The 23,956-nt window shown below is 40.4% G+C and overlaps 2 protein-coding genes across 4 annotated transcripts in view; both read right to left on the bottom strand.

Annotated features, from left to right (window-relative positions):
- REELD1 (reeler domain containing 1) overlaps window positions 1–9,973 on the bottom strand; it is a 27,245-nt gene extending 17,272 nt beyond the window's left edge. The window contains exons 1-2 of the mRNA XM_074950956.1: window positions 9,956–9,973; window positions 3,583–3,659 (exon numbers count right to left, since the gene is read on the bottom strand). The gene's annotated coding sequence lies outside the window, so the exon portion shown is untranslated. The remainder of the gene's footprint in view (window positions 1–3,582; window positions 3,660–9,955) is intronic.
- LSM6 (LSM6 homolog, U6 small nuclear RNA and mRNA degradation associated) lies at window positions 8,976–23,956 on the bottom strand. Of its 3 annotated transcripts, none has more exons than XM_074950957.1 (4): window positions 22,936–23,089; window positions 20,145–20,256; window positions 13,132–13,245; window positions 8,976–11,142 (listed from the first exon to the last, which is right to left on the bottom strand). In XM_074950957.1, the coding sequence occupies exons 1-4, from the start codon at window positions 22,948–22,950 to the stop codon at window positions 11,108–11,110; spliced, it is 276 nt and encodes a 91-aa protein (XP_074807058.1). In that variant the 5' UTR covers window positions 22,951–23,089; the 3' UTR covers window positions 8,976–11,107. The 3 variants fall into 3 exon arrangements, with proteins under 3 accessions (XP_074807058.1, XP_074807060.1, XP_074807059.1); XM_074950959.1 differs by lacking the exon at window positions 22,936–23,089 and adding an exon at window positions 23,826–23,953 and having other exon boundaries at window positions 8,977–11,142; XM_074950958.1 differs by lacking the exon at window positions 22,936–23,089 and adding an exon at window positions 23,813–23,956 and having other exon boundaries at window positions 8,979–11,142.

Raw genomic sequence — 23,956 nt, 5'->3', positions numbered from 1 at the left:
TAGGAGATTGTGACCTTTTCTCTCACACATACATTTAGTCACTGTTATTCATGTCACTTCCAGCTTAGATTATTATAATGGACTGTTTGAGGCTTAGCCTGAAAATCATTTGGAATTCTCAGCTGAGGCAGACTACAGAACCCCTCTTACTTAACAGTGGCACCCAGTGCTCAGAAGTCAGCACTGACTTCTAGTCTGTTCCCAGGTGTTGATTTTGACCAATAAAGCTCTAAAAGCTTTGAACACTGACTACCATAAAGAGTACCTGCTGCCCCACTTGAGGTCAGTAGATGTTGTAAGCTAAGAGAGGAGAGTCTTAGGAAAGGTTAGAGGAGGCAGCAGTAGCTTGTTCAGCTTCTGTTGTTCCAACCTGTAACTGCCTCTATTTTGTACAGAAATGAATACATGTATCTAATGCTAGGATGTATTCATTTTAAATAAATCAGTTTGCAGATTGGAAAAAGTGCTATTTTCCCTGTGAACTTTCAGCCCGCTGAGCGCAGCGGAATAGCTACACACTAGTTCACTTCAGAAATGAGTGAACCTGTCCAAATAAATAAGAACCAATATGAACGTGAATTTAGTTTGAATCCTTCAAACTAAATTTTATTTGAGGTTTGAAATAATTTTGTTGCCATTCTAAAGTTAAATCCTCACTGGTATTTTAAACACGCTTGTTTTTAATTGTAATGCACTTTAAGATGAGCATAAAATTGTGTATAAATAATACTACATCACATAAAAATCTGTTAGTAGGATAGAGCACAGATAAGTCACTGCCCAGAGGAAAAGCAGCAGCACTTGATAACAGGTTTCTACTTTGCTTACTCCCATAATAAAATGTATAGGAGGTTTACATACTTGAATGCACTGAGACTTTCCATATTAATGATATACACATATATATTCCCACATAATATTCAGTGCTGGCTGGTGTATCTAACATGCAGGGCCCCAGGTACTTTGCAATTCTTGCCATAGAATTCTACTCCAGAATCTAAGCATTCATTGCAGTAAAAAAATTCCAGCCTCTGGGGTGGCAAAGAAAAAATCAAGTGCAAACTGATGCAGTCTGCAGAGAGGATGAAGCAGTAGCTCTTAGAAGCATGAATTCTCACTCCAGTCATCTCGATGGATTAACTCTGAAGCCTAATGCTAACACTTAAAATGTCAATATGTTTCAGAACTACAGAAACCTTCTACTAATGCATTTATCCCATACTCACAGCTGTTCCCTGCAAAATACTTATTTTTCATGAAATACAGGAACATGGGAATTACCATACTGGATCAGACCAGTGGTCAACTAGTCCAGTATCTGGCCTCTGATAATGGCCTATACCAGCTGCTTCAGAGAAGATTGCATTATGAAACTTCCTAACGGATATATATGGAAAAAGCCTGCCCACAGAGGAAATTTCTTCCTAACTCCCATCAGTTACTAGCAGACATGCCTTGAAGAATTACTGTTTATAACAATTCAAAAATTATGTTTTAAATCCTTTCTAAAGTAACTACAGATGCTCTCATTGTCCATATGACCAAGCTTTCCTGAACCTTACCAATCTCTTGGCTTTAGTGATGTCACGGGCAATGAGTCCTGTAGGTTCATTGTACAATATTTCCTGTAATCAGTTTTAATTTTTTTACTTTTCTGTTTCACTGATCGCCCTTGTTCTTGTGTTACATGAGAGGATAAATCGGACAGCCCAATTTACCTTTTCTGTACCGTTATTATTTTGTATATTCCTGTCATATCCCCTTTTGTCTCTAAACTAAACTGTCCCCGTCTTTTTACTCTTATTATAGAAGTAGTTTCATGCCTTTGATCATCTTTATGGCTAACATTAGATCCTTTCTGGGTCAAAGTGACCAGAACTGCACACAATATTCCAGATGAGCACATGCCATTGATTCATATCATAGCAATTTATTTTCCATATTATTTTCTATCCCGTTCCTTCTGCACCCAAAAATTTTTTGTTCTCTTTTTTCATTGTTCTTACACACATAAGAAACCAGTAGGAAGACCATGCAGAACACAAAGCAGTGGTGTCATATGCTACCAGCAAGACAAATTGTTTAAGAATCAGGCTGCAGCATTTTAAACTACCTTAGTTTCTGGGCTGATTTCAAGCATATTTCTCTGTAAAGTACATCACAGTACTCTACTCTTTGTTGTCAAACGCCTGGTTTACAAGCTACAAGGTCTGCATCCAAATGAAAGATTCACAATCTAATCAAACAGAAATGGAAAAAATCCCATCATGATCAGTACTGCTATATGACCACTCAACAGCAACCTCCAAGTGTGAGCTTGAACAACAGCTGGCAGGCATACACATTCAGTGAAAAGAAGATACAGTCCTCAGATACAGATATCTTCTGGTTGCAACTCCCAAGTGAGCAACATTGCCTTTTCTGGATTCACCTTCAGACAGCTAAACCTCATCCATGCCCCAGTCTCAACCAGACACTGGATAAGGCACTTGACAGCACTCGCTCTCATTACCCTGATAACGTGACACACAAAATACCACATTACATTTCTGTCAACAGGGAAATAATTTCCTTTTTGATTCTGCTGTGACTTGCTTTGCAGGGGGCAAGACAACCTGTGTCCTATTTATTCTTTTCTTATCAGTAGTCTCTGTAAAGAAGCTATTCAGAAACCTCATTTCGGACATAAAAATATCAGCCATAATTCTATAGCAGCTTGATAACTTATATAGAGAAACCACTAATTCTCAACTTTAAATTTCAACAAATTTAGGGGGTCAGATTCAACATCAACCCAATAATACTCTTGTTCCAGGCTTTTACGTAGCACATTCCTTCTACTCGCAATCTACACTCAACATGTACTCTTTTAGCTTACACTAGAAATTCCATGTATGTTGCAGAGAGAGACCCCTATTTTCAGTTCAAGGAACTGAAAAGCGTTTTACCTGCCATGGCCAGAAATCAGGGGGTTGTGTTCCACCTTCAAAAGCTGATGTCAACACTACTGTCAGGGTTCCTTCCCCACTCTGAACTTTAGGGTACGGATGTGGGGACCCGCATGAAAGACCCCCTAAGCTTATTTTTACCAGCTTAGGTAAAAACTTCCCCAAGGTACAAACTTTGCCTTGTCCTTGAACAGTATGCTGCCACCACCAAGCGTTTTAAACAAAGAACAGGGAAAGAGACCACTTGGAGATGTCTTCCCCCAAAATACCCCCCCCCAAGCCTACACACCCCCTTTCCTGGGGAGGCTTGAGAATAATATCCTAACCGATTGGTTACAAAATCATCAAAGACCCAAACCCCTGGATCTTGGAACAATGGAGAAATCAGTCAGGTTCTTAAAAGAACGATTTTATTAAAAACAAAAACAAAAAAAGAGAGAGGTAAAAATCACCTCTGTAAAATCAGGATGGAAAATACTTTACAGGGTATTCAGATTCAAAACATTTGCCCAGAGGATCCTCCTCTGGGCAAAACCTTAAAGTTACAGAAAACAGGAATAAACCTCCCTCCCTCTTAACACAGGGAAAATTCACATAAAACAAAAGATAAACTAATCTGCCTTGCCTGGCTTACCTATACTGGTTGCAGTATTGGAGACTTGGATTAGGATGGGTTGGAGAAGATGGATTTCTGTCTGGCCTCTCTCAGTCCTAAGAGAGAACAACCACGTAAACAAAGAGCACAACAAAAGTGTTCCCCTGCCCCCACCCAAGATTTGAAAGTATCTTGTCCCCTTATTGGTCCTTTGGTCAGGTGCCAGCCAGGTTAGTTGAGCTTCTTAACGATTTACAGGTAACAGGATGTTGCCTCTGGCCAGGAGGGATTTTATAGCACTGTATACAGAAAGGTGGTTACCCTTCCCTTTATATTTATGAGAACTACCATCTAAAATGGTGCAGGGAGCAGCATTCACTTTAGGTGTTAGCACTGTAGTAGGAGAAAAAACCCAAGGAGAAATGTTCAGATATTTTACTTTAAAATGCATTGGTAAATGTGTGCAAGTATATCTGGCCCAACTGGGGCCCTGCACTATGGGCACAATGTTAGCAATGGCAGGGCCACATGTCGAGTTACAGTAACGGGCCCTTAAATAATTGAGATCAAAGCAGAACTTTATTTTTTTTTTAAAAGCACTTCAATTCATCTTTAAAACAGATAGCAATGGCCTACATCTAAAGGAGGCTGGGGATGAAGAAGAGAACACTTAAAAAACCCTTTATTTGGTGAATAGCCACAGCCTGTAAAAACCACGGGAGAAGTTCTGCTCCCACTTACACCTATAAATTTCCATTGCCTTCAACAGGGTTGTACAGGTATCACGGAGTACAATTTGGCACTGAAATAACAAAATATCAAGCAATTTTCTGAGCAGCTGCTTGCTTTCAAAAATGACAATAGGTCAAAGCTGGCAACAAGCAAAGGGATACAAATTAAAGATGTAAGCACTATTTCTTCCATTGTTCCAATGCTATTAGGCCCAAATCCTGCAGACACACGTTTAATTTTAATTAGGGCTGTTGAGCAATTAAAAATATTAATCATGATTAATCGAGCAATTAATCGCACTTTTACACAATAATAGAATACCATTTATTTAAATATTTCTACATTTTCAAATATATTTTCAGTTACAACACAGAAGACAAAGAATACTATGCTCACTTTATATTTATTTTTGATTACAAATATTTTCACTGTAAAAAACAAAAGAAATAGTATTTTTCAATTCACCTCATACAAATACTGTAGTACAATCTCTTTACCATGAAAGTTGAACTTACAAATATAGAATTATGTACAAAAATAACTGCATTCAAAAATAAAACAAAATGTAAAATTTTAGAGCCTACAAGTCCACTCAGTCCTATTTCTTGTTCAGCCAATTGCTCAGACAAACAAGTTTGTTTACATTTGCAGGAGATAATGCTGCCCACTTCTTGTTCACAATGTCACCTGAAAGTGAGAACAGGTGTTCGCATGGCACTGTTGCAGCCAGTGTTGTGAGATATTAACATGCGAGATGCGCTAAAGATTCATACGTCCCTTCATGCCTCTTCCCTCCATTCCAGAGGACATGCTGATGACAGGTTCTGCTCGATAACAATCTAAAGCAGTGCGGACCAGTACATGTTCATTTTCCTCATCTGAGTCAGATGCTAACAGCAGAAGGTTGATTTTCTTTTTTGGTGGTTCGGGGTCTGTAGTTTCTTCATCAGAATATTGCTCTTTTAAGACTTTGGAAAGCATGCTCCATACCTTGTCCCGCTCAGATTTTGGAAGGTATTTCAGATTCTTAAACCTTGGGTGGACTCCTATAGCTATCTTTAGAAATCTCACATTGGAACCTTCTTTGCATTTTGTCAAACCTGCAGCGAAAGTGTTCTTAAAATGAACACCACATGCTGGGTCATTGTCTGAGACTGAATGCTATAACATGAACTATATGGCAGAATGTGGGTAAAACAGAGCCAGAGACATACAACTCTCCCCCAAGGAGTTCAGTCACAAATTTAATTAATGCATTATTTTTTTTAACGAGGGTCATCAGCATGGAAACTTGTCCTCTGGAATGGTGGCTGAAGCATGAAGGGGCATATGAAGGTTTAGCATGTCTGGCACGTAAATACCTTGCAATGCTGGCTACCAAAGTCCCCTGCGAACACCTGTTCTCATTTTCTGGTAACATTGTATGAGGAAAGGAGTACTTGTGGCACCTTAGAGCCTAACCAATTTATTTGAGCATAAGCTTTCGTGAGCTACAGCTCACTTCATCGCATGCATTGTAAGAGGGCAGCAGTATCTCCCGTAAATGTAAACAAACTTGTTTGTCTTAGCGATTGGCTGAACAAGAAGTAGAACTGAGGGGACTTGTAGGCTCTAAAGTTCTGCATTGTTTTGTTTTTGAGTGCAGTTATGTGACAAAAAAATCTACATTTTATAAGTTGCATTTTCACAATAAAGAGATTGCACTACAGTACTTGTATGAGGTGAACTGAAGACTATTCCTTTTATCATTTTTACAGTGCATATATCCGTAATAAAAAAATAATATAAAGCGAGCAGTGTAGACTTTGTATTTTGTGTTGTAATTTAAAACAATACAGGGAGTCCTTACGTCAGATGCCACTTACAATGTTTTTCAATTGACTGCCCGTTTTGCCCCTACAATGCTTGTTTTGCCCTTACGATGCTTGATTTGCATAAAGTTGTCTGAAATCACTTCGTGGTTGCGTTATACTGGTATGGAGCTGGAAGGGGTCGCTTCTGATTGGTTTTGAGCAGGGTCGGCTCTAGGCACCAGCCTAGCAAGCAGGTGCCTGGGGCGGCAAACGGGGAAAGGGCGGCACTGCGGCGGCATGCTGGGGGCAGCTCCTCCGCTTCCCTCTTCCGCGGCACGCCTGCGGCAGCCCCTCCTCCTGTTTCCTGTTGGCAGCATTTCCCTTCGCCGCTTGGGGTGGCAAAAAAGGTAGAGCCGGCCCTGGTTTTGAGGCAGCAGAGTAGTTTATTGCTGGGTAGGGTTGCTGCTTGTTTTTGGTTGGCTGAGCCCAGGGCCGGGAGCCAAACAGGAAGCTTGAACGGTGACTGTCCGAGGCTCAGCATGTATACCATTCTCCCTGGCTTTCTGAGCCTGTGTTGCCAGTATTCTGAGCAGCATATATGAGTTTATATGTTTGTTTGAATGCTGTTTGTTTACAAAATACAGTGTACAGTAAATACATTGATGTTGCTACATTAGTCATCTATAATTCATTTCATACAAAAATCTGGATTAGTGTGGTGAAATCAAGCCTTGGTTCAGGAATCTATCGCCCCTTCATATCATTGATTCCTATGGGAAAAGCGGTTTTGACTTACGACACAATTCTGAGGAACACATTGTGTCGTAAGTCCAAGGACTCCCTGTATATTTGAAAATGGAGAGAAACATCCAAAAATATTTAATAAATTTCAATTGGTGTTCTATTGTTTAACAGTGCAATTAAAACTATGATTAATCGCAATTAATTTGAGTTAATTGCAGGAGTTAACTGTGATTAATTGACACCCCTACTTTTAATCCCATTGAAGTCAATGAGTTATGGTAATAAAGTGGGTTTATTTGCAAGCTTGGGCAGTAGCATGATGACAAATCTCAAGTAAAGGCAGCAACTAAAAAGGGATCTAGACATTTATATGTCAATGTAATGTCATAGCACAGGAAAGATGGACAGAACTAACCCAAATATAAAAAACAGTAGGCCTTCAAAATCCTATGCTAGTTTTCATGAGTCCCTCAGAAATAGGATGTCTGTTCTTTGCCCTTTCCCTAAGAACTGACTGCATGGCCATTGATTTGGGTTTACATTTTTAAGGGGATTCTTTAAAGCGATCCCAGCACGCTCTTGTAGTAATTAGCCCTTTATATCTGGGGGGATACAGCCAGCTGGAGGCCCAGAAGGGTCATTTGCTTTTGACTGACTTCCATTTCTTCAACTATTTAGTTACCTTTAAGATTTTTCCCCCCCTTTCTTTTCTCATTCTTGATGGTGCCACGCATCTTCATGTGTATTCACCCTGACCAGGCTATTAGTTAAGATGTTATAGCTAACTTAATTTAAATGTAGCTAGCCCAAATTTCACATGCTGGTGGGAAATAGTGTTTCTGGCCAGATTTAGGGATCATGCATATCCCAGGTCACGACTCTTTCTTGAGTTTATTTTTGGACATATGTGCGGATGGGAGATTAAGTGACACATCCTCTCCTTCTACAGCTAGGTGCTTGGGCTTCAGAACCATCAGAGCTTATTTCTTAATAGAGGGAGATAGTCTCCCCACCCATTAAATACAATGCTTCAATCAAGTGGCACCTTCTTGGGAGCTCTAGAACCAACACCTCTTTACAGTGACACAGAACAGCCTCTTTAAAACAAGACATGATTGATTAGTCAGCTGGAACAGTGTTTAGGAACATTAGATTAGAATGGTAAAGTAAAGCCTAGATGCACACAACCTCCCTGGGTTGACTCTCTGCACTGAGTCAGGAATCTTACTGCAGTCTGCTCAGACTTCCGTTCTTTGTCTTTAGTACCAATCATGCTGTTTTCACAAGTAGTGCCCCTTGGCCAGCAGTTGTTAAAAGTCAATGGTCCAATCATTAGTCTCCATTCACATACTGACAGTTCTTGATAGACTACTCATACTGACCCTGACATGCCTACTGACTCATGGCCAGTCACTTCCCTGTTTATATACTGTGCCTGAGAAGAAATTAATCTCTTCACACCCAGTGGGTAGCATACAAAAGTGAATGGAGAAGCTAAGTCACATACATTGCATAAAAATAGGAACGTCCTACATTCTCCACAGTAACTATATTCAGTATCTTATGTCTGTACACTTGACTGGCATGCTATTTTGCTTTTACAGGCTGATGGATTTTACATGACAATCTTCTAAAACTTACAACATATGTTTGGATAACAGGGAACCATCCCTGCCTGATTCACCTGCAGTTGGTTTATTGTGGTACAAACAATGGTGACATAACAGCCTTTCATTCATCTCTTGAACTAAATCCATGGTGGAAGATATCAGACACCCAAAATGAGCTACATCTAAATGTGGGAATTCTTGGACAAAGACCAGAGTGATGTTCATTAATACCTTCTTGGGACTTAAGGGTGACATTTCCCAAAAGTGGCTAAAGGAGCAGAGCACCTAACTCCCTTTGAAAGTCACACATCTTTAGTCACTTTTGGAAGTCTCATCTGGAAAAAACACTTAATTAAAAAATAATAATAATTAAAATCACTGAATGAACATCACAACTGTACATCAGTAACATGGAAATGCTATCTACGTCACAAGGGGCATAGGGGATTAACCAATATTTTTCCAGAACTCTGAAGATAATTTTAAGTATTTTATTCATTTTTATTCTTAAAGTAAATAAGAAAATTTTAGCACTTGGCAGAAACTCTACAAGTTCTGGTTCTCAATGTTAAACAACTTGCATGATTACAAATCATGTGTTCTGGTGACATTTCAGAAGTAGCATCTTATATAGCTGTCATGATTACAAAGTTGTTCCATGGCTAAACCTAAAGAAATAGAAAAATGGCACTTATGAAGTTGGAGATTCATAATTTTTGTAATAAAATAGAAGCTTCACAATATAAGTTGTTCTAGATTTTGGAGAAACCAAATAAAATTAGTTACTTCTAAAACAATTTCAGTGAATGGAGAACACAGTAACCTTCCAACCACACACATACTACAAAACTAATGAGAAACTGCATGCTCCACTTGGAGGCACATCCATTTTCTTCTTAAAAGTCATTTATAGAAGAGTACATTGGTGATCTCTTCTTACATGCTGGATCCTTCTCAAGAAATTATAAGTTATGAAGCATATTATAATGCGGTATCTCTGTATTTTCTGCAGAGTCCTTCACAATGTTTAATGTAGAAGGTTAACTATTAATTGCAAAATAATTGTTTGGAATTATTCCATCTTTAAAAAAAAAAAAAAGCCACATGCCATGCATTTCCCTCCCCTGGATAATTGAAATGTTACCATTGCCTATTGACATTCAGAACCTGTTGGTATTTGAAGAGAATGGGCCACTGTAATATTCACACAATTGTTTGTTGCTCATTCATCCACAACTCAGAAGTATTTGTTGTTCCTGAAGACAGCATAAACTGCTCAGAGAATAAAGCAAGGTTTCAGAAATCTCATTAACAAATTGGTTAAACAACCTCAGCATGAGGTACATTACCCAAAGTTGTAACCTTGCACTGAGCAACAGAAAAGCATTAAGTACTGGGTATTAGTGCAATTTTCCACTCTGATTTTGCTTCATAGGTACCCTAAAGCTATTTATTGCAATCAAGCAGAAATTAAAGAGAAAGTATTTTATAAGCTAGTAAGTAGCCATCCAGAACGTAGCTGAGTTTACTCACTGAGCTTTGACTTAATCTCTTAAAGTTGCTGTGGGACACACGCACGGTTTTTTACTTCATTGCTTGTGCAGCAATTCCTCTCTCTCTCCCCCTCCCCCCCCCCATCCTGCTGACACACTCTATGCTGAGAGCTTGATATTTGTTCATATTGCTGGCTAGCACGCAGTTGAAGGATGGAAGGGGCTGAGTGGTATAAGAAAGGGGTGGGAATAATGAAAAAACATGAACAGGACACACAATGTGTTTATGTACATACACAGCACTGAGACTAACAGCCTCAATTTGAAAAAAGCTTTAGACGTATTTTAAAATAAAACCAATTTTAACTTTTTAAAAAACTTCATTATTGTGTTGGTGGGGAGAAGAGAAAGAAGGAAAGAAAACAAAGTAACTGCAATCTGGAGGAAAGAAAGTTGCTAGGATTTGAAGTGACCTACTGGTTCTGTTGGCATACCAACGAAAGAGCTGTTCACTTGTGTGACTGACTTCTATAGCTGCCACAGTGTTAATCCCTTGGGCTTTTCTTCCATCTGATTCAATTCTTTCCCTGCCCCCATTGTTGAAGTATCGCTGTTACATCCCCTATTCAAATTGATAATTCAAGGGTTTGGGGCCAATTTTGCCAGTCAGCAGCTGAACTTTTTACCCTGTTGACTCTTAGTGTAATTCACTATTTAAACTTGGCCCTATTTTTTTCCCCAAGTGGGCCACATTATTTTCAACAAAGCATTTATATAGCTGAGGGAGGGGAGTTACAATTATCACCTGGCCAACGCTATAAAGTTCCAATGTGGGATAATTCTCAAAACCCTCATTTTCCACTCTGCGGTACCAGAAGTAATCAAACACTGCTTCAAATTTATCTTGTAGCAATACATACATGACATACTTTTCCATTTTTTATTTCTGCACAGTGTAACAAAGCACTTTTTCACAACTCAAGTGTTCAGGAAAGTTTACAATTGTATTTTGGTAGTCTGGAATTTAAAAAAACCCTTCTCTCCATAGTCACTGCAGTAAATCCAGCTTTACAGCAAATAAGAGAAATATTTAAACAGCTGTATTGTTCAACCAAGAATTACTAACTACAAATCAAACAGTTATCATTTAGGAAAAAATGCAGCAGTACAAAACATCTCTCTTTAGGCATCTTCACATCCTCCTCTTCTGTGTGCTTATATACAGAACTGTGAAAAGGAAGAAGTGAAACGTTATAAAATTCCGTACATAAGGTGCCTTGTTTACCCTATCAATTAAATCAGGAAGTGTAAAAGTTGAAGTTCCAACAGCAATATTACCTGAGTCAAACTAACATATACATAGTTTCTATTTCACTTTTCCTTGTTGAACACTTAGTTTAATATATTACTTTGTCAAATTGTGCCCCATAATAGATAGAGGATGTACAGATAGGTTCTATAATGTGACTGTTTCTAAAACCAATTTAATTGGAACTGCCTTCTGTGATGCCGAGGAGAGTCCTACCGGATTTTCAGGATGCGTAGATTAAGGGTGTTAGAAATCAGTCTTGATCTGACAACAAAAGGTTCAGGATCCTCACTCCTTTTCATTTAAAACTTTTGCAAAGGTCACAGAAACCTATGAAGTAGTCTGTACATTCCACTTACTGGGCCAGTACCAGGGTGTCTTGTGATAAAAGGTTTCCTGCAAGTTTTTAGGAAAGGGTCTCCTTTGGGGCATAGGGAAAGGAGGAGGAAGCCATGATACTTGCAGTTTGGGTGCCCAGTGTGTGAAATATTTCAGAACTAACTATGCTCTCAAACTGAGGTGTCTCATTTCTCAGCTCAACCTGTTTTCTAGAGTCTATCACAGCCCACCCAATAATGAGACGTGGGGTAAGACTTCTCGCTACCTCACCATCATCCAGGTTCTTCCCTGAGCCTTTCAAACATGCTCTTATTTCCAAGTCTTTAAAAAAAAAAAAAAAAAAAAGGTGGGGGGGGGAGAGGTGAAATGGAGGCAAAAAACCCTTGACCATAGTTGCTTCAACCTCACCTATCCAAATTCTGTAAGAGATGCCTGACCAACCCTCAAGGTGACTTCTCTATTCTCAGCCTCCTATTAAGAAAAAGACTGTCTAATTTCTCTCTTTCTCATGGGCTCTGTGCTCTTCTTGTTTTCCTCTTTCTGTCCTCGCCTGTGGATGTCCACAGAGTTCAGTTCCTGGCCCTCTCCTTTTTTCCTCTTCACATTTTGCTCCTGGGTGACTTCATCCATTCCTGTGCCTTCACTTCCCTTCTCTACACTGATTCTTCTGCACATGTGATCTCTGCCCCTCTGTTCATTCTTGAATCTTTGCCCTCAACCACCTCCCAACCTCTCTTCCTGGCATTTCTTGCTACCAGGGTGAAAGGTATGGCTATATTACAAATACCTCCATCTCAAGGGGTTGGGTTACACTACCATTATCCCTCAATACAGTTAAAGATGGGCCATTTTGTAGTGGGGATAGGACCGTAACTGTCTTTGAACCACACTAAAATTTATCTAGTTGCTTATACTCCACCTATTTCCATGGTAGCTGAGCCTTGGAAAGTCTCATTATAATGTGTCATGGGTCAGTGTTAATTATTGCAATCTTTTTGAATGAGAGTAAAGTCTTCACCTGTAAGTACAGTCTTAAATTATTAATAAGATGCATCAGACAGTTAAGTTAGTCAACATTCAATTTTGGACAATCAAACTGAGTATATATGAAATGCAATCAATATCCACAGAACCCTATAAATGTACACACTGCTTTACAGAGCAAGACATGATAAGCTCTGTGAAACAAGGGACACCTAGATAGACAAGACAGGTCTGGTGAATGTTATTGATTGGCTGACTAAGAAAAGAAAGGGTCCTGTGATGAGTGGGTTAGAAGGAGGGATAGAAAAGAGAGGGTGCTTGGTAAAAGATAGGGAGAGGGGAAGGAGTCACAGGGATCAATAAGGAAGAGCATAGGACCAGAACAGCGGAGCAGGAGGAAATGAGAACACAGATGGTAGGTAAAAGAAAGATTATGTAAGGCCTCTTGCAAGAGTAAAAAGTTTGAAATGGATGTGGCTGGAGACAGGCAGTCACCTAATTTTATTTTCATACATGCCTCAAATTAAAAATTCCATGCCAAAAAACAAATCCGAATCAAGAGTATTGCAAGGAGGGAGAGTTACCATTATTTCCTCGGATAAATGCATCCCCATATTTGTTCTTTAATTGACCATTTACATATTCTTCTGTCTGCTCCAGAGCTATGTTCATATACCCATCCAGGCAAGCCAGGACACCTGAAGACATTAACAAGTTTTAAAAAATTTAAAAAACAAAACAAAAAATTAGATTTAAAAAATCAGGGTAAACATAAATCTGACAGTTTTTTATTCTTCAAACACAACTCAAACCTCTCTTTCTAGATAAACTGCTCTGATTAACTGAAACATACAGTCTCCTCTAAGCCAATTAGAAAGCAGGTCAACAATGGTACAATGAAAAATTGTCACCATATCCTCACCATCCATCAGGTAGTGATTAAATCTTCATCAACGCTCCGTAAATGAAAAATATTGCTTGTGATAAAACAGAACTCTGTCACAAGATCAATGGCTTCTGCTCTGAAAGTTGAAAATGGTGCAATTCATTTATGTATTAGCAAGAGATGAGTGGTCCTTAATATTCTACAGAAGAGCCCCATGTATTAGAAAGGAACTGGGCACACTGAATTTAGCTAGAAAAATGAATGGAAAGTCTATATAAAAGAGGTTGAGTTTTTTATCTAAATGACATGTCAGAGACGTCATGGTGTTTAAGGCCAGAAGGGACAACCAGATCATCTAGTCTGACCTTCTGTATATCACAGACCACCAACATTCCCCATCACTGGCACTAAACTGAAATTAGATGAAAGTATTATAGACCACAGGAGATTAGACTATTATGTGCCACAGGCAGAGAACTGAAGGGACTGAGGTGCACCAGAGCCCAAGGTCCCACACAACGGCAGGGAAATGATTAAGTGAGATATATCCAGATAACTGTGGCAAATGATCCACACCCACATGCTGCAGAGAAAAGCAAAAAACCTCCAAAGTCACTGCCAATCTGACCTGGGGGAAAATTCCTTCACGACCCCTCAAACAAAGACCAGTTAAACCCTAAGCAGGTAAGCAAAAACCAGCCAGCCAAGGAGCAGAGAGTAAGCAAGCTCGGTGCCTCTCAGAGCCCTGGTCCCCCTTGTCCAATGTCCCATTTCCAGGCAGGCCCATCCCACAAGCTTCAGAGAAAGGAGATTTAAAAACACCAACAACAAACAGAAGATATGAGGTTTGTGGGGGGTATGAATTCCTTCCTGACTCCTGCAGGTGGCTGGCTGAAATCCTGAAGCATGAGCTTTTAGGAACATAAAACAAGCTGGAAATAGGCCTCAGGACTCTTGGGTCCTACCCCCTACCATCACAAGCTACCCCGTCTTACAATCACACTCAAATTTGTCCATCTCTTTCTTAAAGCTCATTAAGTCGTTTGGCCCCACAACTCCTATGGGAGGGTGATCCAGAACCTCACTCCTGTGATAGTTACAAGCCTTCTTCTAATTTCCAGCCTGTATTTGTTCACAGCCAGTTTATAGCCATTTGTTCTTGTGCCAACATTCACAGATTCTAAGGCCAGAAAGGACCATTTGTGACCATCTAGTCTGACCTCTGGTATAGCACAGGCCATAGAACTTTCCCAAAATAATTCCTGGAGCAGATCTTTTAGAACATCCAATCTTCATTTAAAAATCGTCAGTGATGGAGACTCCACCATGACCCTTAGTAAATTGTTCCAAAGGTTAATTGCTCTCCCCACTGAAAATTTACACCTTATTTAAAGTCAGGGGTGGCGAGTTGTATGGGCCCATGGTGCCTGGCCTCCAGGAATATTCAGGGCTGGGGGCCCTGCTCCACCAATGTTTGGAGCTGGGTCTCTCCCCTCCCCCGGAGCATCCCCCCACAAGCCCCGGGAGCGTCCCTGCCTGAATGAAAGCGGTGCGGCTCTCCCTTGCCTGCCTGCACTGGTGGCTGCTCCTGCTGCCTAAGGCTACAGCACAAGAGCAGAGCTGGTGGCAGGCTGAAGCAGCTGGCTGTTGCTGAATCTCAGGAGGGGGAGAGGGAGAAGGCATAAACATGCTTGGCAGCCCTCCCCCTGCACCCACCAGGAGGAGACACTGAGGGAGCTTCCTTCCGGCAGGAGATATCTGGAGTGGACCTCACTCACCTGAGCAGCTGCTGTGGCGTCAATGAGTGTTTGATCCTGTTATCCGCACCGCCCTGCCACCATTCCTGCCCAACGCTGGGCAAGGGGCAGCCCCATCCCCCACCCCCAGTGAGGCTAAGGTGAGGGGCAGCAGGGGAGGAAGGAAGCCACATGTGATGGCAGTCCCCTCCCCTAAGTGCTGCACCCCACCACCCCCTCCCAGAGCCTGCACCCGCACCCCCCCCCCACACCCCCCCCTCCAGCCCCCAAACTCCCTCCCAGAACCTGCACCCCCTTCCTAAGCACCCCTCCTGCCCCCGAACTCCCTCCCAGAGCCTGCACCCCTCACCCCCTCTTGCATCCCCTGCCCCAGCCCAACTCCCTCCCAGAGCTTGAACTCCCACCCCCTTCCCACACACCCTCTCCTACCCCCAAACTCCCTCCAAGAGCCTTCACCCCTCACCCACTCCTGCACCCCACCCTCTGCCCCAGCCCAGAGCCTGCACCCAGCACCCAAACTCCATCTGAGAGCCCGCACCCCAGACTCCATCCCAGAGCCCAACCTCTCAACTGTCCTATGCCCCAATCCCCTGCCCCAGCCGAGGGCCTGTACCTCAGACCTCCTCCCCCGACCCAAACTCCGTCGCAGAGCATTAGGCAGGTGGGGGGGCGGAGTTGAGGGGGGAGCCCTCTGGGCGCCACCAAAATTTCTACAAACCTGACGCCCGTTTCCAGTCTGAATTTGTTCAATTTCAACTTCTAGCCATTGAATCATGTTCTCTGCTAGACAGAAAAGCCCATTATTAAGTATTTGCTCCCTAGGTAGATTCTTATAGACTGTAACCAAGTCATCCCTTAACCTTCTCTTTGCCATGATAAATAGATTGAGCTCTTTGAGTTTATCATTATAAGGCATGTTTTCTAATCCTTTAATCATTCTCCTGGCTCTTCTTCCCCTCCAATTTATCACAATCCTTCCTGAACTGTGGGCATCAGAACTATACGCCAGTGCTAAATACAGATGTAAAATAATCTCTTTTATCTTACTAAAGATTCCCATGCTTATGTGTCCCAGGATCACATTAGCTCTTTTGTCCACAGTGGGAGTTCATGTTCAGCTGATTATCCACTAGAACCCCCAAATCTTTTTCAGAGTCAATGCTTCATATGATTGAGTTCTCCATCTGTAAGTATGGCCTACATTCTTTGTTACCAGATGTATACATTTATATTTATCTATATTAAAACACATTGTCTGCTTGTGCATAGTTTACCAAGTAATCTAGATCGTTCTGACTCAGTGACCTGTCCTCGTCATGATTTACTGTTTCCCCAATTCTTGTCATCTGCAAACTTTATCAGTGATAATTTTATGTTTTTTTCCAAGTCACTGATCAAGATGTTAAATAGCGTAGGGCCAAGAACTGATCCCTGCACAATCCCACGGGAAGAACACCTACATGATGATGATATCCCATCTACAGTTACATTCTGAGACCTATCATTGAGCTAGTTTTTAATCCATTTAATGTGTGCCATGTTAATTTTATATCATTCTAATTTTGTTAAAACAAAATGTCATGTGGTACCAAGTCTGATGCTTAACAGAAGTCTAAGTATATTATGTCAACACCATTACCTTTGTCAACCAAACTTGTAATCTGATCAAAAAAAAAATCAACTTAGTCTGACGGGATCAATTTTCCATAAACCCATGTTAATTTGCATTAATTACACTCTTTCTGTTAGGTTTTTTTTTAAATTAATCGAGCCCTGTATCAGCCTCTCCATTATCTTGGCTGAGACTGATGTCAGGCTGACAGGTCTATAATTACCCGGGTCATCCCAATCACCTTTTTAAAAACGGCATAACATTAGCTTTCTTCCAGCCTCCTGGAACTTCCCCAGTGATCCAAGTCTTATTGAAAAGCAACATTAACGGTCCAGAGGTCACCTCAGACAGCTCTCTTAGTCCTTTAGTTTAAATAAATAACTTCAATATCCATGAAGTGATCACCTTAATATAGGATAGCATAATGCCCCATATGATGCCACATTTTATAACAATTTTGATCTACAATATCTTTAAAGAAAAAACTTTTTCTTTGACCGGCAGCTGTTATCTTCATGCTATAAATTACACATTTCAATAAACTTCTCAACATTTTTCTTGAACACAACTCAGCTAAAATTGTAGTAACTGACATATTTACTTTTAAAAATACTATACATTTTTATTTCAATATAATTAAGTTTGCAATATTTTAAAATGCACACATTTTTAAACATGCCACAGGCATCGATTTTCCAAAATAGTTATACAGTTTAGTTACTGGATCACGAAGAAAAATTCCCTGCCCTTTAGTACTTTATTTTCTTGAATTTAAACAAATGAATACAAAACCAATGTTGCTTTTAAAAAAATAAATAACCTCTTTTCCCACTTTTCTCTTAGTCCTCTTCTGCACTGCACTCTATATACAGAATGCACTTTCTGAGCTGGTCCACTAAGCCCCTTAAATCCCTCCTCAAGATCTGCTTCTTTTGTGACACCCATGAATCCCAGTTTCTTCAAAAGAGCTCCACCAGTATGGAACTCAAGGCAGGATTAGGATTTTAGCCATCTACTTATGTATTCTGTTTACTTAATAAACAAATTGTTCATTTATGTAGAGAGAAGGGGTTTAATGTTGGGAGGAACAGGTGCTAGGGACACTAGAACTGAAGCCTGAGGACAATTTGAAGAACTATTTAAAAAAAATTTTTTTTTTGTTAAAACACACTAAATTTGCAACTAGTAAGATGTGTGCCTTGTCACACTGGCCTTTTTGTATGTTGTATCCCTTCCCCTACTACTCATCATTTTTGTTGTCTTAGACTGTATTCTTTAGGGTTGGGACTATGCTTTCCTCTGGGATCGGAAAGCATCTGGTACTTTTTGGGTTCTAAATAATTATTATAATTTAACTGTATAACTGTCTGGATTAAAGAACAGCAATGTGGAAAAACAGTCCAGTTTGATTCTCCTCTAGCACATATCCCCACATCTCAGCAGTGCTACTGTAAGATCTTCCATTAAATAACTGGGAATTTGAACTCTCCTGCCAACTTTTATGGTCTTAGGATCACATTTTCCTAAGTGTTTTTCTTTCTTCTCTTTCCACACAAATAGGAGAAATTGACTGACTACACACAAAGTGCTGTTAACTGCACGAAATAAACAAAATGAAAGGTTTTCCCCCCCTCTGATCTCTGTTTTAGTAATCTCAGGAATTACTTTTAACAATAGCAGGTAAAAAATAATTTCATACAAGTGAGACTAAAGTTGACTACATACCCTTTAAAAATATCACTCAATATGCCTTAAATGGCAGTGTTTTCACAGCCTTTTTTGTTCCTAGTATGCGTTCAGGCTTATTTCATTCTCTCTTCTTCCCCCTTGTATTTTTCCACTCTACTAACAGGACTGGCATAAAATGTTATCATTACCCAACCTCCTATTTACATTTTAAATGTATATATACACACACAGAGGCAAGCAAGTCACACACTGTAATTTACCAAATATGGTTTGTGCTTTTTCATGGCCTCTTTCCTTAAATGTGGCATTCACTTGGCACAGAATGAGACATTTTGACATTTTTTATATACAGTCATATCTGCATTAGGTGATATTTGTCAAAAAAGTACAATTAGCAACATGGCCTAGAAACAGAAGTAGATAAATCTGTCAACAAATTTGTAACAAGAGTTTGGAATCCTTTTTGAACAAAAAGTTTTAAGGAATTTCACAAATCTAGCTTACATTATAGTTTCATGTACTATAATAAATCCCGAAGTAAATTTTCCTCACCACAACACATGTGCTATTCTCTCAAACAGTGTACAGTGAAGTCAGCTGAATTATACCTATGTAAAAACTAGTGTGATCAATATCTGGCCCATAACATTTAAATATTTGAAGCACTCAGTAAAATAGTTTTGGGCCAGATACTGATCACACCAGTTTTTACATAGGTATAACTCAGCTGACTTCACTTTACAGCCAGTCCCCTCTTCCTCACTGAAAGCAAGCAGTGAGATATAAACCTCTGATGACACTGCTTAAAAAAAAAAAAAAAAAAAAAAAAAAAAAAAAATCAGGGAGCCAACAGACCTATTCTGGTTGAAGTCACGCTGGTACACTAGACCTGTAAGAGAAGATTCTCCTTGATAATCCTATGAGAGGATAAGTCCATGACTAACTTGGATTTTCAAAAGCATTTAAGGGATGTTAGAACAAGAATCCCACTTAGAGCCATTAGAACTTTTTCTCCTACATTACTTAGGTTCTTTTAAAAAAATCCCACTCTGAGGCCTCAATCCAACATTTAAACATATGCATAACTCAAAGGGATTCGAAATTTCTATGCTGGGAGCCTACACTGCTTCTTTCAAGACCACTGACCTAGACAAATTGTTTTAATCAAACTAAACACGTTTTTTTTTTCCAATCAGCAATTTGTCCAGACTTATTTATTTAACATTATGCCACCCTTTCCCAAATCTAAAATTGGCTATTCTAACACTTCAGATCACTGCACTACTAACTGGGATCCCCAGTTCAAGATTCCCAACCAAAATTCTCTCTGGAGCTTATGTAAATCACTAAAATGAACATGTCACTCTGGGGCCACAGTATACAGGAATTGCACCAGTCACAACACGAACTTGAGAATCCAACTCAAGCTATTATTACTATAGCAATAATTCCTGATATATGCAAGCCACCATGTGAATACAGCCTCAGAAAGCAAATACAGGTACGAAGAAATTAACATTCCTGCAAAGTTCTCTTGCTTTTATTAGTTATGGGACAGTCATTGTTTTAAAGTTAAGCATTGGGGGAGGAAGGGACAAATACAAACAGTGAGAATGTAGACATTCATTATGGGAGAGAGTGGGGAGAACTTACCTCGATAATCAACTCCAGAATTTAACTTTACAACAACAGGCCTTCCTATAATTTGTTTTAAGAAGTCACTAGGGGTTTGCTTCCGGAGACTCATTGTGATAGTCCTGGTGGGCTGGAAGGGAAAAAATGTTTAGATAAATAACTCAAATACAGATCTTAAAACATATATGCAACTAAGACAGGCAGTCTTGTGGCTCTCAAAGTGTTCAGCAGGGAAAAAATATCAAAATGGATAAAAGTGAAATCTGCAGAAAAAGAGGACAGACTTAAAACTGCAGTTCCACAGCCATAGCATGAAACATTCCATTTAACTTTTTTGCAGTTTCTGAAATTCTTAATAGGAATCCTCATATGTTTTTCTGTTAAACATCTGTTCACCATGCTGTGCCTCTTACAAACTTCCAATGTAGCCAGCAAAGGCTTTTCTTTTCCATAACACCTTTCGTTACAGCAGCTTTACTTGAATTATGGAATCAAGAATAGTTAATGAGTGTTTCATATCTAAAAAAAAAAAAAAACAGTTATATGCAGACTGCTATGTTAAAATGGAAAGAGCAAGGAGACTGTGTTAAAAGTAAAATTCTGGCCACGATTCTAATCTTAGTTACACTAATGAAAGTCAAGAATAATTTGGCTGAAGTCACTCTCTCAAACTTAATGAAGTTACACACTGGTGTGAGAGTTCAGAATAGAGCCACTGTATATCATGTACACAACATATAGAAATAATCAGTACATGAGTATGTATTGTGCATGCTTTAGATTCAGTTAAAAACATACTGAGAACTGATCTGTATTATCAACTCATCTACAAAGTTTCACTTTCAGAAACAAAGCTAACAGCAGCAAATAAAACTACTAAAACAAAACTCTAAACATATTTTAACAAAACTAAAAACAGAAGAAACATTTTAAAGATGTTTTTATACAAAAGACCAAAGAAGTATCTGAACATGACTATTCTCTTTACTGACTTTTACTTTAAAAATAAATAAATAAAAAGCAAAAGTAGTTTCTAAAACTAATGTCTAGCATCACACACAGCCTACATGAACCACCTAGCTCCCCCCACAAAGGCTCAGGTTTAGTATACTAGTTTTTCCAATATAAAGACTTCCACAGAATGGGGAGCGAGAAGGAAGAGGGAATGCAAAAGTTAGCATGTCAGAGTCCTGCATGTGCAGAAGCTTTTCTTAATGGATTTAATATTACTGCAATGGGCACAATAGTAAAATCAGTATGGTGTGTCTGCAAATGCATGTATATATCTTTTATTAGAGGAAAGGCCACAATTTTAGGTCTACCAGCATGTTATTTTACTTGCTGACATTAAGTTCACTGCTAATTTTCAGTATGATGTAAATTCAACAATCAAGTTTTAGAACCCATTAAAAATATTACGTAAGTTTACACTGGAAAGTCTACTCAGGAACACTCCCACATTATTATTTGTAAAAAGAAAAGGAGTACTTGTGGCACCTTAGAGACTAACAAATTTATTTGAGCATAAGCTTTCGTGAGCTACAGCTCACTTCATTAGAGCTGTAGCTCACGAAAGCTTATGCTCAAATAAATTTGTTAGTCTCTAAGGTGCCACAAGTACTCCTTTTCTTTTTGCAAATACAGACTAACAAGGCTGCTACTCTGAAACCTATTATTATTTGTATTATACTAGCAACTAGAGATCCCAACTGAATTTGGGGCTCCATTATGCTATGCACGGTACAAACTATACTGCAAGGGAAAGTCCCCGAAAACTTACAACCTAAATATACAAGACAGCCAATTTGTATTAACACCATAAGCAATCTGATCATTTTTAGAGAAGTAATCAGAAAAGACAGCTGTTCATTCTGGTTCAGCATGATTTCTAAATGTAGATTACAGGTCCTTCTATCACAGTGTAACAGCATCTTGCCATGCTATTTTCAATTACCCACATTAACCATTGGACAGCCATACTCAGAAAAACTTTTACCACTTTCACGTGTTTTAAACACAGTAGTCAATTAAAAGTATGAATTGTCCTGGGTCATTGTACTTCTTCAGTAGTCAGAATACATATTATCCAGTCTATTCTTATATCTGGGCTAGGTTTTTGTATGTGAATTCTAACATCCCTTTTCTACTTCTCAACTTCTAAATGAGGTAAGACATGACCAGCAACTCTGTAAAACTGTTTCTCAGCTTCCAGGGCAGAAGGATAGGACTAGTAAGCCATAGAACCTTGACTGAAGCCAATGGTGTAAAATGACTTTATTGATCAAAGATGAAGGCCGAACAACTTAATTTTAATTCCTAGGTCTTTAAGATAACACTTCTCTATTAGATGGGGGGGGGGGGTGGAGGGGAGGTGTCAAACTTTTGTACCATGTGGACAGCATAGTGTTTCATGAACCACTTCCCTTTCTGTTGCGATTACAAACCATCATCTGTGTGTCAACTATAGCAAAAGATACAGAAAAAAATACTGAGTGTATTTAATGTATTTTAACAGTCTAAGGGCTGGTCTGCACTTGAAAGTTAGGTTGACTTAACTATGTTACTCAGTTCTGTGTGGCTCAGGGACACAGAATCTTTAAATGTGTAGATTTGTCAACATCAAGCAAACTCTGTGATATACAAATAAGATAAAGATCCAACAAAACTCCCTTACTTTATATAAAAATGCATAACAGCATCACAAGGGAAGCAGTAGAGACCCCATTGATTAAAAGATTTTTAAAGTTCTTGAGAATATTGCCAAGGTAACAATTTTGCATTACATGAATAGGCACATGTATTGGCTTACTTTTTCATCTCTCATTTAGGATACTTCAGATCAGAAATGGTAATGCAGATTTTAATGGGACTTTACACATTGTCACTCATCCAGTAACAGTTACATTGAATTTAGGTGCACCACATAGAAAACCCCCAGCAAATGAAACAAGCTATGAAAAACACAGACTATATGTAAAAATACCAGCCAAAGGCTGACACTGCAACAGCTCAGAAATAGAGAAGAGAACCCCAAGCGAGAACAGCCGCCCCTGGTGGGCACGGAGTGGTGATGGACTTGGGCAGGCTCTACTACCCACTATTCACCCTGCTTTGTGGGCTGCTCCACCCCACTTAGTTAGATCCTTTCTGGGCTTCACAATGGAGGGGAGCAAAAGGGCCTGTGCAAAGCCAAACGCTATGACGGGATGCAGCTACCGTCCAACCCTCCCTGTAAGGTACTGGGGCTCCTCTCGCTGTTAGCGCGCCCAGCCTGACCCTACACCCCTCGCTCGCGACACGCAGCTCCCTCGAACCCAACAGGGCTGCAAGCGGCGGTAGCAGGCCCGGGGCGTTGAATTCAGCTGTGGAACCGCTGCCCGATCAGCCCCACTCCGCTCCCGGGGCCGCCGCCGCGCCCCCCAAGCTGGGATTTTACTCCGAGCCCCAGCGGCTGCTCGGGCCGTTTTCGGGCAGGGCCCGGCGCGGAGCCGCACGCGCCTTTCGCTGCAGCAAGATCCTCCCGCCCCCCGGACCGCGCGGGGCCCCGGCGCACGCAGGGAGCGAGGGCCAGAGGAGCCGCGCCCCGGCTGCGCACGGCGGCCCTGACCACGTGGAGCCCGTGCGGACACAGCGGCCCGGGCGCGCGGCGGCCACCCCCCTGCTGCCCCGAGCTCCCGCGCACCCACCTCGCTCGCTCACCCGCGCCCTGTCCGCCGGCGGCCACTCAGCCGGCCAGTTCCCAAGCCAAGCGAGGGACTGGCAGCGCTCGCAACCAATCAACGCCCCCTCCCAGACTTCCGGCTCCGCTACGGTCAGGTGGCTGAGCCAAA

This window comes from Natator depressus, chromosome 4, assembly GCF_965152275.1.
Source record: "Natator depressus isolate rNatDep1 chromosome 4, rNatDep2.hap1, whole genome shotgun sequence".
Taxonomy (NCBI): domain Eukaryota; kingdom Metazoa; phylum Chordata; order Testudines; family Cheloniidae; genus Natator; species Natator depressus.
Note: the sequence above shows the minus strand (reverse complement) of the source record. Positions and strands in the feature narration are given on the sequence as shown.